Genomic DNA, 14,173 nt, shown 5'->3' with positions numbered 1-14,173 from the left:
AAACACACTGTGACCGTAATTATTATTAATTATTAATGTAATTATTACGTGAATACTACTTTAATTGATAGTATGTTATATGTATTATTGACTGATTACAATTCCTCAAATTTCTCACCCAATGTATAACCGTAACAATCTCGTTCGAGGGGGGAGGAGGGAGGGGGGACGGACGGACGACGACGACTTTATTTTGAAGGAAATTACAGGAGGTTTCCGGTGTGACCACTGCGAGCTTACCGCCTCAGCGTAGAGTAGAAAACGGACAAGAGCGAAGAAGAGGAGAGAGAGGCGGAAAAGAAGAAGCAGCAGAAGCAGTGAAACGGTGTAAAAGCTGAGCAGGTCTGAGCGAGAGGACACAGCAGCAGGGACGACGCAGGGGATTATTATTCAAAGCATAATTACTATTAAAGTCAGTAAACTCCCGCTTTTTGATGCTGTCCTCACGGAGGTTTGAGCCAATAACGGATTTATTGGTCGGCTGAACCATGCAGAGGCTGCTGCTGCTGAGTTTGGTGTTGAGTTTTCAAACTGGTAAGGCTGCATGTCTCTCTCTCTCTTTCTCTTTCTCTCTCTCTCTCTCTCTCTCCCTCTCTCTAGCGCATAACACGCTGTGTGGATGTAACGTGTGTAAACTACGGAGGCTTTAACACAGAAGGGGAAAAGAGAGACGGGCATATAACGTGATTTCATACCGTTATCTTATGAGCCGCAGCAATGGACCACCTTAGGCGTGTGTGTGAGCGCGCTCGCCGCGTGTGACAGCGTGTTCGCACCGCAGCAATGGATCGCCACACTTTTTTCTTTTTTTTCTCTTCTTCTTCTTCGATCATTGTCGCCCACCGCTGATTGTACGCGTGCGACCGCGGTCACGCTGTCCAACTTGAAACATGACTGGCGCGTGGCACCCACCGGTCCGAGTGACCTTTTTTCTTTTTTTCCCCCATTGCACATGCCAGACCCTCAGTGGCGTTATTCAGACCGAGGACGTGACGGGAATATCAGGGAGCAGCACGCTCTCCGTGCCAGAAGCTCCTCCACCTGCTATCACATCTGAATGGCTTGTCAGGGAGTGAGACCACGGTGGTGAGGGACCGCTTATATAGCTGCCCCCCCTCTCACACACCACCCACTATGATGCTCGTGTCCTCGTGTCCTACCTGTGCGCTTGGCTCAAGGCCCATTTTTCACCCTCTTGGTTGCCTTCCTCTGTGCATTTCACAATGGGCACGATGAGGCGTGTGCACCCATGCGTCTGCTCCCCCTCCATTCCTGTAGGGTGTCCAGGTAATAATCACGGCTATCACGATAATCACAGCTGTAGCCGAATTGTTGGGAGACAGGAGGCTGATGGAGAGGAGGAGGAGGAGGAGAGGATGGATGTAATTTCTATGAGCTACCTGTTTGATCGAGGCATATCTGTGTGTCGCCCTGGACGTGCCTCCACGGCACCCCCCCACCCCCCATTGTCTACCTTGGCTGACCGGGAGCGTGCATGGCTGGCCAGTCGACCACTTCATCGTAGCTAGGGGGCGTGTTCGCGTGAAGGGAAGGTATGGAGAGGGATGATGTCACCGTGTCTGACTGGCTTTGTGTGGCTCAGCATCCACCCAGAGTGTGTTGTTTGGAGGGCTCACGCGGGCACACCGCAACCCTCACACGGCCAGGAGCGGGCTCCTTTTTGTCCACCAATTAGGCGCTCCTCGAAGCCACATATGACACAATCTGGTAATATGTTGCCAAAGCATCCAAAACACACATTTTGTTCAGCAAGACGTAAAATGGTGTAGTAAGTGTACGGTGTCCCAAAAGTTGCACTGGGCTCGCAAAAAAAACAAAAACAAAAGGGGAGTAAACACAACCCGGAGAGAGCCGGAGTTAATGCCGCCTCAAAAGAGTTAATACTCGTCTCAGGTTTTGGGAGCGTTTTCTATACTTAAGAGCACCCAGACGCTTTCTTATCTTTTCATTAGACAGTATTTTATGGCCTGTAATTTGCATCCATGTAATTGCCTCCTTGTGCTAATGATTGGATGGTTATTAGTCGAGCGGCTAATTAAAGCTTTGGTGAATCAGAATGTTTTCTTCTTCTTCTTCTCAAGTTATTTAGAGTAAGCACTTCTAGCTGCCCCACTGGTGTAATTGATTTAGCATCACGTAGCCTCGTGTCCACACACCAACCTGGCGGTACGTCGGCCATTAACGCAGTGGTTAAATGTTACTGCACAATCAATCATTGCAAACACGTGCCCTCAACTTCCCTATTGAGCAGGGGGGCCATGGAGGCTTTGGACTTGCGGCATTGCACCCACAGCGGTTGCGGGCTCGGACAAAGGCCCCAGTGCAGGTGTGCCCCCCCCATGTGGACGGAGGCCCGAGCTGTGAACCAGAGACCTCAGACGGATTCCTGTGTAGAAAAAACGTTCAGGTCTCGGTGGAGTCAGATGCTTTAGGGAGTGGGGGTCTGTGGTCACTACTCCATGTTAATGTCTCAAAGTGGGCGGTAATAGTTCAAATTGCAATGAAGAATTAGGAGAGCCTCATAGAGGACCCAGCGATACTAAAACACTGTTAAAACTGCTGATTTGACGCATTCCTGCCAGTAATTCTTTGTGACATTGTCATCTGAATAAATTCAACACTTTCCACTCTTGATATCTGATTCATACACAGTGACTCAAGAGACTACTAGTACATGAAATCTTTGTTGTTTGTTGCTTCCCCCATTTGCTCGGGCAAACAAAACCTCTACTACAAGTGATGTGTTTTATGTATTCACAATGAATGAAAGAACCAAGCAGTTAGCTGGAGCTAATCTCACTATAACCAGATCCCCGATTCATTAAGCTCAACACAGGTCTAGAGAAATTCAAACACTAATGTTGGTTCCAAAAGGATGGGGGAGGGTGGGTAGTGGGCTGTAATAACCACTAAAACTGAACTTGGGAGGACGGGTTCCCGCTCATTTAATAGTGATGAAAGATTTTGGCTGATGACGAAAGAAAAAGTGTCACCGACGGAAACGAGGCTCTCGTGGATTATCGCTTATAGAACCGCTTATATAATAATAATAATAATACATTGAATTTATATTGCGCTTTTCAAAACACACAAAGACGTAGACATACAGAACAAAACTAAATAGAAAGACAAAAACAAACGAACATTTCAGGTAAAAAAAAAGAAAACTTGAGAAGCAGGTGAAGGCGAGTTTGAAGAGGTGGGTTTTGAGGGCTTGTTTGAGTGATGATAGGGTGGGAGCATGATGGATGTGAATGGGGGCGGGCGTTCCAGAGGGGGGTGCAGCAGCTGAGAAGGCCCTGTCACCCCAGGTCCGGCGCTTGGTCCTGATGGTCTTCAGAGTGTTTGCACCGGAGCACCTGAGGCAATGGGTTGGGGCTTGGAGGTGTGGGGTCAAGGATGATACCGAGGTTGCGGACCTGGGTGGAGGGGGTGGCGATGGAGCCATCAATATCAAGAGAGAAGGTCTGGGCTGAGCGGGTAAGGGAGTTACGGCCAATGATGAGTATTTCAGATTTATTGCAGTTGAGTTTCAGAAAGTTCTGTTGCATCCATAATTTTATACCAGTGAGACAGGTAGTGAGAGTGGAGTGGGTGACGGTCTTGGAGGAGAAGTAAAGTTGGGTGTCGTCAGCGTAACAGTGGAAGTCAAGACCATGACTACGGATGATTTGTCCAAGGCGTAGGATGTAGATGAGGGGACCAAGCACAGAACCTTGGGGGACACCGTGGGTGACTGGGGAGGTTGAGGATGTACAGTTGTTTATGGCAATAAATTGATGTCGGTCTGAAAGACCAGGAAAGGGCAGTGCCAGTTATGCCAGAGGACAGTGTGGAGTTGATGGTGTTTGTGATGAGAGGGGAGAGTGAGGGGAGGCATGCTTTGACTAAGGAAGAGGGGAGGGGGTCAAGGGCACAGGTGGAGGTCTTCATGCTGGAGATTATGGAGGAGAGGTCCGTTTCAGTGATTAAACCGAAGGATGAGAGTGAATGGATTGGAAGTAAGGGAGGATCATGTTGAGGTCTGGGGAGGGTGGTAGTAGAGGGGGAGGGGGCAGCCAGCTGGTTGTGAATTGTGATGATTTTGTCGCTGAAAAAGGATAGAAATAAGTTGCATTTGCTGGTGGTGAAGGAGGTGGAGATGGTGTCAATGGGCTTGAGGAGTTTGTTGATGGTGGAGAAAAGCGTTTTGGGGTTGCTGGAGCCAGATTGGATGATGGAGGAGTAGTGAGAGGAGTGAGCGGTGTTGAGGGCACCTTTATAATGTTGTTGATGGAGTTTGAAGGCATCAAGGTGAACAGTGAGTCCAGTTTTATTGGCAAGACGTTCCAGTTGACGGCCTTGCACTTTGAGGTGGCGAAGTTGGTCAGTGTACTAGGGGGCAGAGTGGGTGAAGGAGATGAGTTTGGATTTTTTGGATATATCTCCGTGAAACTTTTTACAAGAAGCGCTCTGCCACGGTTTTGTGGCGCCACAGAGGAACCCTCTCCGGCTCAGGGGCGCAGATCTGTAGCGACACATCTGTAGCGACACATCTGTAGTGAGGCAGAAGTCTGTTTTAAATTGTGATCCCAGTGTGAGCGAGATGCGTCCTACTTCGCAAATTCGTCTTTTTACGGGATCTTGAATTTCCCCGAAAAGCGTCTCTAATGGACATCAGCCACTGAAAGCAATCACTGAACCAGTCGGAGAGCCTGTGATGTCAGAATGTACATCCGCGCCTGTTGCTCCTCGTTGGGTTCCGTTCAATCAAACAAACTCAAATTCTTGTTGTTTGTGTCGCGGCGGGGTGTTTTGTCAATGTGTGGCATGGCTGGTGGCTGATCTGTTGGTTTAAGGGGCATTCCCCTGGCCCATCATGCACTTTGGAGTGGCACTTGGGAGAATAACGACTAAAAACCGGACAGGCCACAGAAGAAATGTCGCACGATATCTCGTTATCAAACTCGTGGTTAGATGGATTCAGTGAAAAACACAACAGCTACGTGAACGTCTCTCTCAAGTGAAGCCCCAGTATTTAAAGGCACCATAACCTGATTGTGTTTGACAGACCGGGGTCATCCAAGTTATAAAAAGACGAAGGAAAAAAATAAACGCACATCCCCTTAAAATGTTTCTTTATGCAGAGCAAGTGTGAGGGTTCGGTTGTGCTGGACCCAAGCGCAGACACGGGGAGGCAAGGTTGGGTGGAGGTAAATAGTTTATTGTATAGAACCGGGAGAGCGTAGATGGGGTGGTGAGGTGGCGTGAGCGGCGGCGGCTGAGCGGAAGTGCAGGTACGGGATTCCTGGGCACAGGTGTTAGCAGGAAATCACAAGTAACAAGCAAAGTACGTTTCTTAGTAAAGCCGAGAGTCGAGGTACCACTGTAAATGGTGCAATAATCTGGCAACTGGAGAGAGGGAAGCCAGGGTGTTTTAACAGGGAGGACTTGATGATGTGATTGGAGACAGGTGCCGGAGATGACGTGCAGGTGTGGAGATGATTGCCAGTTGCTGGAAGCCACGCCCACGAGATACACACACACACACACTCTCACACACACACACACATGTAACAGGGGACAAACAAGGAAAAGAGAGAAAGGGACGAGAGTCACGGCCGACAGCAAGAGCGGAACACTTCTGACTGAACCTATTGGCTTTGTTTTTCACAAATTACACGGACACATTCTGCAGCGATTGAACTCTCATCCGAGGTGCCAGCCCAGCTCTCCCCCTGCCCCATCCCTGCAGAGGTTAATTGGCTTTAATCGGCATCGCTGTTCACTTTCTTCTTCGCTTCCTCGCCTCTCCCTCCCAAACATGAGCCCTTTTCTGCTCACCAAAGTTCATTCTTGCTCCCTTTCTGTCCCATCCTGGACTTTTCTTTTTCAATCTTACTCACACACACACACACCATTACTTCTCCTTCTCTTTCCATCTACCCCTTTCTCTCTCTCTCTCTCTCTCTCTCTTACTCTCTAATAAGTTCCAGATGTGGTTCTTGCATTCCTCTGGTCGGTGGAGAGAGAAAGAGAAGAAGGGGAGGGGGTGGTATGAGTGGTGGGGAGGCGATGGGGGAGGGGACAGGAGGAGAGAGGCACATGAATTAAAACAGGGAGCGCATGATGAGGAAGAGAAGCCCATGGACTGTAACACACACACACACACGTGCGCTGTAAAAATATGCGCACACACAAGCTGAGGGGGGGAGGAATGGGTGCATTTTTGTTGAGAGAGTGTGTGTGTGTGTGTGTGTGTGTATGTGTGTTTAAGGGGATGGGGGAGGGGGGATGTCGGTCCTGTAACCTCAAAAGTTTTGGGACATTCTCCTCCTCCTCCATCCGCCCCCCCCTTTTTCCTCGCCCCCTCCCTCCGCAGGAATGTGGCTGATGATGTCACTTCATTTCTTCGCTCTCCCGGTTTCTGCTCCTCTACAGGGACAGGGGCGCGATAGGCAGAGAGATTCGACTTGCTCCATCCGTCTTCCCTTTACGATAACAACATCAGGGTCAGCCGTCCGACCGAATCTGTTAACCACAGTGCGGCAAAAACGCTCGCCGTCCACGTTGCCATGGAATGTAACAGCCCCGCGGGCTAAATTGTTGCAGACTGCAAATAATGAGCGAGCCGTCTCTTTGCGGTGATAATCGTCGATGGCCTTGAAATCCAGTCATTAAAATCATTTGCATTATTTTGTCAAAGAGCGCCGTTGCCAACCATGCGATGCCCCCCGAGGCTTACCTCAACTCCACGTCAGGCTTCACATGGTTTGCATGGCAAGTCATTGCAAGTTGATGGAAGATGTTCCACATGGCTGGAAACATGTGGACCATGGGCATTAATGTGCTGCTGTCACGGGCTCTGCTCTTCTTCTCTCTTTTAGAAATAGATCCATCCATCCTGGCTGAATGGATGGATCTATTCATCTACAGGAGCATTAGTTAGACGGGGTCCATATTCGTCCCACGCTCCTTGTTTATTATACAGTGCTTCTCAACCTTGGGGTCGGGACCCTCCAGGGGGTTGCGTGTTAAGTTCAGGGGGTCGCCAGATGTTTGTGGAGGAAAAAATTAAATAACATATTTTAGACATGAGAACAATTTAAAAGAAACATTTTATTGAGTGCATATTAACCAAGGCCAAGGTGTTATCTGTTCAACCCAAAGAAAACTGGGGGGGTCGCCAACACCAACCCAATTATTCTGGGAGGGGGGTTGTGACCACTGCATTGGACTAGCTGTGTTTTTCCAACGTTATCCCAAGGCTTTCAAATGTAAAATTCGATCAACCCACCCTTACTATCACCCCACTTTGCTTTCCAGGCTTTAAGTGTGTTTGCTATCAACAAAAGGAGCCAGCCCCCTCCTCAGAGCCACAGAATGTAGTGGTGGCAATGTTGGCGAAGGGCTCTGGATAAATATTACTTTGCTCTCAGAGGTCAAGGCCCTGGGCTTTTATTGGATGGTTTGTGACAGATGACATTGCAAGAACGCCACAGCACATACCAATAAAATTAGATTACACTGGATTGAATTAAAAGCAGACCTTGAAGGAGGTGATTTATCGATGGGATGCTGCTTGTAAAATAGCCCCGCTGCTGGATCCCATTACCACGCCGTGGATCGGCTGACCATCTGAAAGCTGTCATAGCTGACGGGCACGGTTTACGTCTATGTGCTAGATCATGTGGCCTTTGGAGGCAGTGCGGCCTTAGGAATGGGTCGCTGCCCAAAATCATTGATTCATTATGATATCAATTGTGCCAGTCTAAATTCTGCGGCGACCCCTTGCGCTACGAGCGGCACAGCACGCCACTCCAGAGTAGCAGCTTTTAAATGTATGTATCCTCTTGTTCCAGCTTATCCAGGACAGCTATTGTTTGTTATGGTCACCCTTGGTTACAGCGGAGTATTCTTTGTCAGCCGCTCGGCATGTTGGCCGCACAAAGGCTCGTGGATTACCAGCGACAGGCCGGCTTTCCAGCGCTCGGGCATGTGCCCGAGATGTGTTGGATGCCTCGTCCACAAATTATCATATTACCCACCACTGATCCTGGGGTTGCCATGGCCACTGTGTCATTGTGTCAGTGGTCCTCACTGGCTGTATCTATGGTAACAATGTCTGTAACAGGGGTTTGGTACAAATAAAGCTCTTCATATGTGAAAAGCGTGTAAGAGAGGACACACACACACACACACACACATAGGAAATGAGTGCACACCTTGACAGGAGTATGTGCGCTCTCACACACACGGCAGCATCAAAATGGACAGACAAAGCTCTGAGACAAAGAATAATTTCCCTCCCGCCATTTCCAAATAAACTGTTTCCACAGCAACCATTTTGATAGTAACGGAGAGACGGAACGAGAGGGAGGAGTGATGGAGGGGAAATGAGGCGGCTTGCAGGTGGAAAAGGTAGCTAAGGAAGGGAGTAAGGCTGGAGATGGAGGGAGGAAGGAGGGTTGATCATTTCTAAGGAGGTGCTTGCCAGACAAAGAGAAGTGAATGGGGAAGGAGAAGGGGCCCAGGCCACAAAAGAGATGAAGAAAGAGAGAGGTCGCTGACTGCTAGTTAGGGGGAGGACGGCAAGGTAAGGTGACAGAGGAAGGGAGAGAGCAGGCAGACAATGCGGCAAACAAAGGAAGGACTCTCCTTCTGGATCTTTCGCCCCTCTCTGCCCTAATCTTCCCTCTGCCCTTTCTTCACCTCCAGGAGTCACCTTTGTGTTTGAGTGACACAGTGTCAGCGGAGTCAGTGGGACACCTCCTTTCACTCCTGACATCTCTCGCTCCTTCCTATAGCGCTGTCGCCATGGCGATGGGCTCTTATGGCCGTCCTGCCGGCCTGCCATGTTGTTGAGAGAAGGCTCAGGTGGTAGAGTTCCCACAGCCGGATGAATAGGGGCAGAAACTGCATGCACTCGTGTACTACACGTACATTACATTACATTACATTACATGTCATTTAGCTGACGCTTTTATCCAAAGCGACTTACAACGCTTTTATCCAAAGCGACTTACAACGTACAGACTTGAGACCTGAAAAGACGGATCGATTTATTGATGAGTCGACTGACAGGACATTAATTAACAACAATAATTGAATTCTCGGTTTTCTATCATAGCAAACTAAATATCTTTGGCATTTGGGTTGTTAGTTGGACAAAACCACCTTTGGTTCAGAAAAGGGAAGCAAATGTGGAAGTGCCTTAAACTTGCATTCTTTCTAATGGCCAACAAAATGTCTCTGAGAGAATGACTTCTCACTTGATTTATTACCTGAGGAAACATTGAAAAACATGACGTGTGACGCCTTCTCCAATACAGCATGTTCATTTAGTAAATGATGGTCCCATTTAGAGTCAAATAAACCATAAAGCAGGGTATGCTTTAGGGCGTAGCTACCTTGTGATTGACAGGTTGCTGCCACAGCGTTGTCCAGGTGTGGTAGTGGTTTTCTCTTCATGGAAGCTATTTGTCACATTTCTGTACAAAATATAATTATTCCACAATCAACCACAATCAGTTTTACGTAGCTACGCCCTTCTGGTTGAAAGAAACCAAGATGTCGACGGCAAAAATGCCGAACTCTAAGCTTCAAAACTGTAGTCCACAAACCTATGTGTTAGCCACAGTGACTGCATCCAATAATTAAGTCATGGAAATAAGCACACTGGGGAAAAAAGGCCACTTCAAAATTTAGTAAAAAATGCAATGAATATAGGTGGTTTAAACATAAAACATTTGAATAAAAAAGAAAATCTCTGAAAGTGAACATTTCCTTGGTAAGATTTTCTTGAATATTTAGCCTTTTTTTAAATAAGCTGGGAAAGATAGTGTTTCATTATTCATTATTAGGATGTGTCATAATAAGCCTGTGATTCTCAGTAGTAGTAAGAAGTATTTTTCACTTAACAGGATATTCAAGATTCATTGTCTAAAAACAAGTCCCTATATCTCATTGTTACTTGTTTTGTTAAGTGATATTTTGGCAAGTAATAAGACAAATATACTTTTGGATTTACTTTATTAAGCTTTTTTGCAGTGCATTACCTGCATGTCGAGCTCATATACATAATAGTGCCTACATCATGCACACAGTCAGAAAAATGTATGCAGGCTGCCTGTATAATGCATGTATACAATTACAATGCACATTGCTGTACTGCTTCACAGCCTCACATCTCAGCTTTTTAGGAAAACAAACACCGGTGATCTTAACATGCTTTCTGAATCAAAAAGGAACTTAAAAAAGGAGAACTCCTGTCGTGAAGGTCCAAAAGCTCTCTTGCGCACACGGACACGTGCACAGATCTGTCAGTGCACGGACGGACTGATGGACGGACTCCTAGATGTGACAGGGAGGGCGAAGTCAGTGCCGCATGACTCCTGTGGCTGCAACTTTGTCCTGAAACGATGATGTCATCCTCCCCGTTACACTTCAGCGCTCCGTGTCTGTGAACCTCGCCGTCTCTTTGTTCCCCTGTTCCTGCATCTCATTTCCCAGCAGCCCTCCGTAACGCCAACACATCGGCCTCACGCAGCGGCGATATGGAATTAGATAGATAACAAAATCAATTTGGAGCGGATTGACTAACAGTGGAGAGAGAGTGGGGTTGGGGGGTAGGATAGAGAGAGGGAAATAATGAGAGACCAGTGCGACCGCCTGACTATTAATTGGATAGGTGGAGGGAGTATGAGGTCATTGAACATTTTTTTTTTTTTCAGAAAAATTGGTGTACCGATTTCCGGAGAGGATTTCATCAGACACATAAATGCACATACGCATGTGCTCTCACAGACACACTCGTACAGAAAACTTTTTTTTTTTGGGGCAGTTACTTTCCACGTCAGCTGTTGCTATGGCGACGCAAGTCTGTGATCCAGCCGAAGCGCAGGATTGGCTGGAGAGGAACGAGGGAGAGGATGGCAGGGGGACTTGGTTGGAGGGGTACAGAAGGGTATGGGGAGGGCGCCAGACACAAAGATAATTACATTGATGCATAACAATCCAGACGAATGCCGTTCGCTTTAACAACATCTGATTTAATGATACCGAATGCCATCAGTGGACCTTTCCCAGAACCATATCCTGCAAGGCGGCCCTTCCGACCTCGTCTCCCGCCCCATGGACCGAGGCGAGACAAGCCTGCGTTTAAATGCTGTTGAGCAAGCTTTGACATTCACCACCTAACAGTGGGGTGTGTGCCAAATCAAGGAATGCAGGGTACATGAGCAGCACACTTGCTAAAAATAGCTCAGAACGTCTTTGCATGCGTTAATACCCTTTCAGTCATTTTCAACAACACATTGACGGTTCATTACCTCGCGATTAAAACACCATTGTGTGGCGTGAGAGGTGCTCTTTTGCTAAATTGCTGTGGTGGTCCACACTATGGTGCCGTGTGGCCGTGCTTTCGGTGAGTCACCCGGCCAAGCTGTGCACGCTCGCCTTTGGGCTTTGCGTTGGCCTTGACAGGCCGAGGTTGGTGTCACAGTGTCTGCAGGGGTTGTTGTCCTAGGCCTCCAGCTTAATCCTAATCCCTTTCCAAACTCTGATTTGGGTTGCGTTTAATCCGAGACTAAAGTGAGACCCATTCCCAACGGAGACGGGGATGCTCCGCTGCGATGGTTCGGTCCGAGTCGTGGTCCTGGCTCCATGTTCGGCAAACCGCCTCTACGTGTCGATTATATGTTTGGTGTTGTGGTTGTGTTTGTGTGTGTGTGTGTGTGTGAGAGTTGGTTAGCCAATGCTGTGAAGGTTAGGTCATCTGCGCTGCCTGTTTTTGTTTGTCTGTGTGTGTGTGTGCATGCATGTGGTCATGGTTGCAGCTCTCGGTGACGGTGGTCTTGGTGTGGACAGGGTGCTTGGAGTCTCCCGGTGATGTCTTGGGGCTCAGTGACTCAAGGAAATCAGGACACACTCTAAATTTGTCACTGCAGCATAACCCACATAATGAAAGAATACAAGCTCCCATACACACACTCTCTTGTCTTGCCTTAGCTCTGACTGCTCTCTGTGCGAAGATTTCCTTCTTTAAACACACAGGCACACACACACACACACGCACACACACACACACACAAACACACACACACACACACACTCATGTCGACAAGTGTTAACTGGGTAATATGGAAATCAGAAGGCGATGAGCACATGTTTAAATGAGTCAGTGTTTTCAGTCCTCAGCCTTTTGCATGGGTGTTTTTCTCTGCGGATTGTGTAGCTTCCACTCAGGAGTGTTCAGTTTGGATTATGTTTGTGGTTTACCGAGGCGGTTGAGGGAATACCTCCAGCTAGCACATCTGAGGTGGTGGAGGAAAGGATTTGCTTGCCCTCAGGCTATTGTCAAGGTTGCGTGGTGGTTTAAACCCAGCTAAACTCTCTTTACACCCATGTATGTATGAGAAAAGGCTCTTCTTGCTTTTTGAGATAGTATAAATCCTCTCTGTGCATTGCAGTAATTAGTGTTCGACGGATGAGTTTTGTTAGGGTCTCGAATTACCTTTTGTTTATGTTCGTTTTATGAACTATCTTTCTGATTATACATTCTCCACATTAATTAAATAACCCCTCGATATTTGACATTTATATACCAGATTTCTCAGATAATCTTGGCAAAATAAGAATGTGAGATGAGCAGCATCCCTTTTGATTTGTCTAGAGGAAGTGGAGCATCACACACATTCTGAAGATATAGCGATGCAATAAACATGTGGTACATATTTACAGTGGACCCCGTGACTACTTATATGTGAGAGGGGTCACACACAATAACAAAGACGCAGAGAACTGTGGTCCCTCTCAGATCTATGGAGTGTTTTAGCGTCCTTCAGCTAATAATTTAGTTTTCTTTAGAGCCTGCACCTTTTTGTCAGCAGGCAGCTGTTCTTTGACAAACCCACCGTACACAGATAGCAGCTATCTGGGGAGTGTATCAGTGAAGCATTTTCACAGCTAAAGAGACACAAAATGTCAAGAAAGGGAATATGTGTGCACCTATTTACTTTGATGAATGGAAAAATACAACTGTGCACTTTCTGAATTCAGGTTTTGGTCTCCCTCCCCAACGAGGACTAGCCTCTTTGCCATGTTAACTCATCATTGAACACAACTAATTAAAAACGCCACAGAAACAAAATAGAACTCACCAAAACTATCTCGATTGGTCTTTTCACTGTTCCAATAATATCCAACTCTGTTTTGGTTGAAATAAAGTTCATCAAGTTAGATTTGAAAAGCCTCTGCTGGACTCTTTGTGCTATTGGGTTAAAAAATCCCCCCCAAAAAAAACAACTGGCGATGTACTCAGCCAATATATTCGTCATATCACCCAACCCAAGTATTTTTCTAGCAAGTCACTGTAAGTGAAAATGTTTTGAGGGCTCTGGGAACTTGACTGCTGACTTCGGTTGAAGCCAGAATTTTTGGGGCCACACGACTAACTTGATAGGCTCTGAAAACATGGTGTGTTTCTCCATAACATTGAGTATTCACAACTAAATGAGCACCGACACAATCTCAAGTTCGGAAGGAAGCCACCGGACTTTGAGCCGTGACGGTTTGCTGTCTGGGGAAAACACGCATTCTTGAGGAGCCTTGTCAGTGTTTACGGTTAAAGACTGTGAAAGACAGGACATGGTTTTTCCAACTCTGTTGTTGTTATGTTGGCTTTGTTTATCTTATTAATCCAGTTCATTTTGGTGATCCTCAGGGAGCAAATTACGGGTTTCTGTTATTATTATTATTTTTTGTTCAGTGCGAAATTATTCTAGGTATGCGCGCTGAAAACCTCCATCTGCATCTGATTCCCTTTTCACTGTGTATCCTCGCACATCTCCTTTGTCCTCAGAATATTAATGCGCTGCACTGTCAGAAGCCATTGTTATGATTGGTAAGGAAATCTTTTTGCATGACTGCGTTCCTTTGTATTATCAGGCATGTTGTACCTTTGCAAATTTCACCAAATCTGACATGATAGGGGGAGAGTGCACGTCTGTGCACGGTGAAAGAGAAGGGAAAACGTGAGAGATAGGGACCTAGGGTCATGATGGGGAGGCGGGAGGTGGGGCTCCGAGGAGGCATATGGCAGTTGTTAAAAAAAAATAGCGAGAGAGATGGGAACCTTCAGTAAAGAGCCGGAGGGCTCAGAGGGAGAAGTGTG

General features: G+C 47.1%; 1 protein-coding gene across 1 annotated transcript in view; it reads left to right on the top strand.

Moving 5' to 3' along the window:
• The first annotated feature begins 249 nt into the window (after positions 1 to 249).
• The window catches only part of kirrel1a (kirre like nephrin family adhesion molecule 1a), a 28,320-nt gene continuing 14,396 nt past the window's right edge, over positions 250 to 14,173 (top strand). Inside the window, exon 1 of the mRNA XM_034557648.1 lies at positions 250 to 534. Coding sequence (XP_034413539.1) covers positions 489 to 534 — 46 coding nt within the window. The 5' untranslated portion in view covers positions 250 to 488. The remainder of the gene's footprint in view (positions 535 to 14,173) is intronic.

This window comes from Cyclopterus lumpus, chromosome 18 (assembly GCF_009769545.1).
Source record: "Cyclopterus lumpus isolate fCycLum1 chromosome 18, fCycLum1.pri, whole genome shotgun sequence".
Lineage (NCBI taxonomy): Eukaryota > Metazoa > Chordata > Actinopteri > Perciformes > Cyclopteridae > Cyclopterus > Cyclopterus lumpus.
Note: the sequence above shows the minus strand (reverse complement) of the source record. Positions and strands in the feature narration are given on the sequence as shown.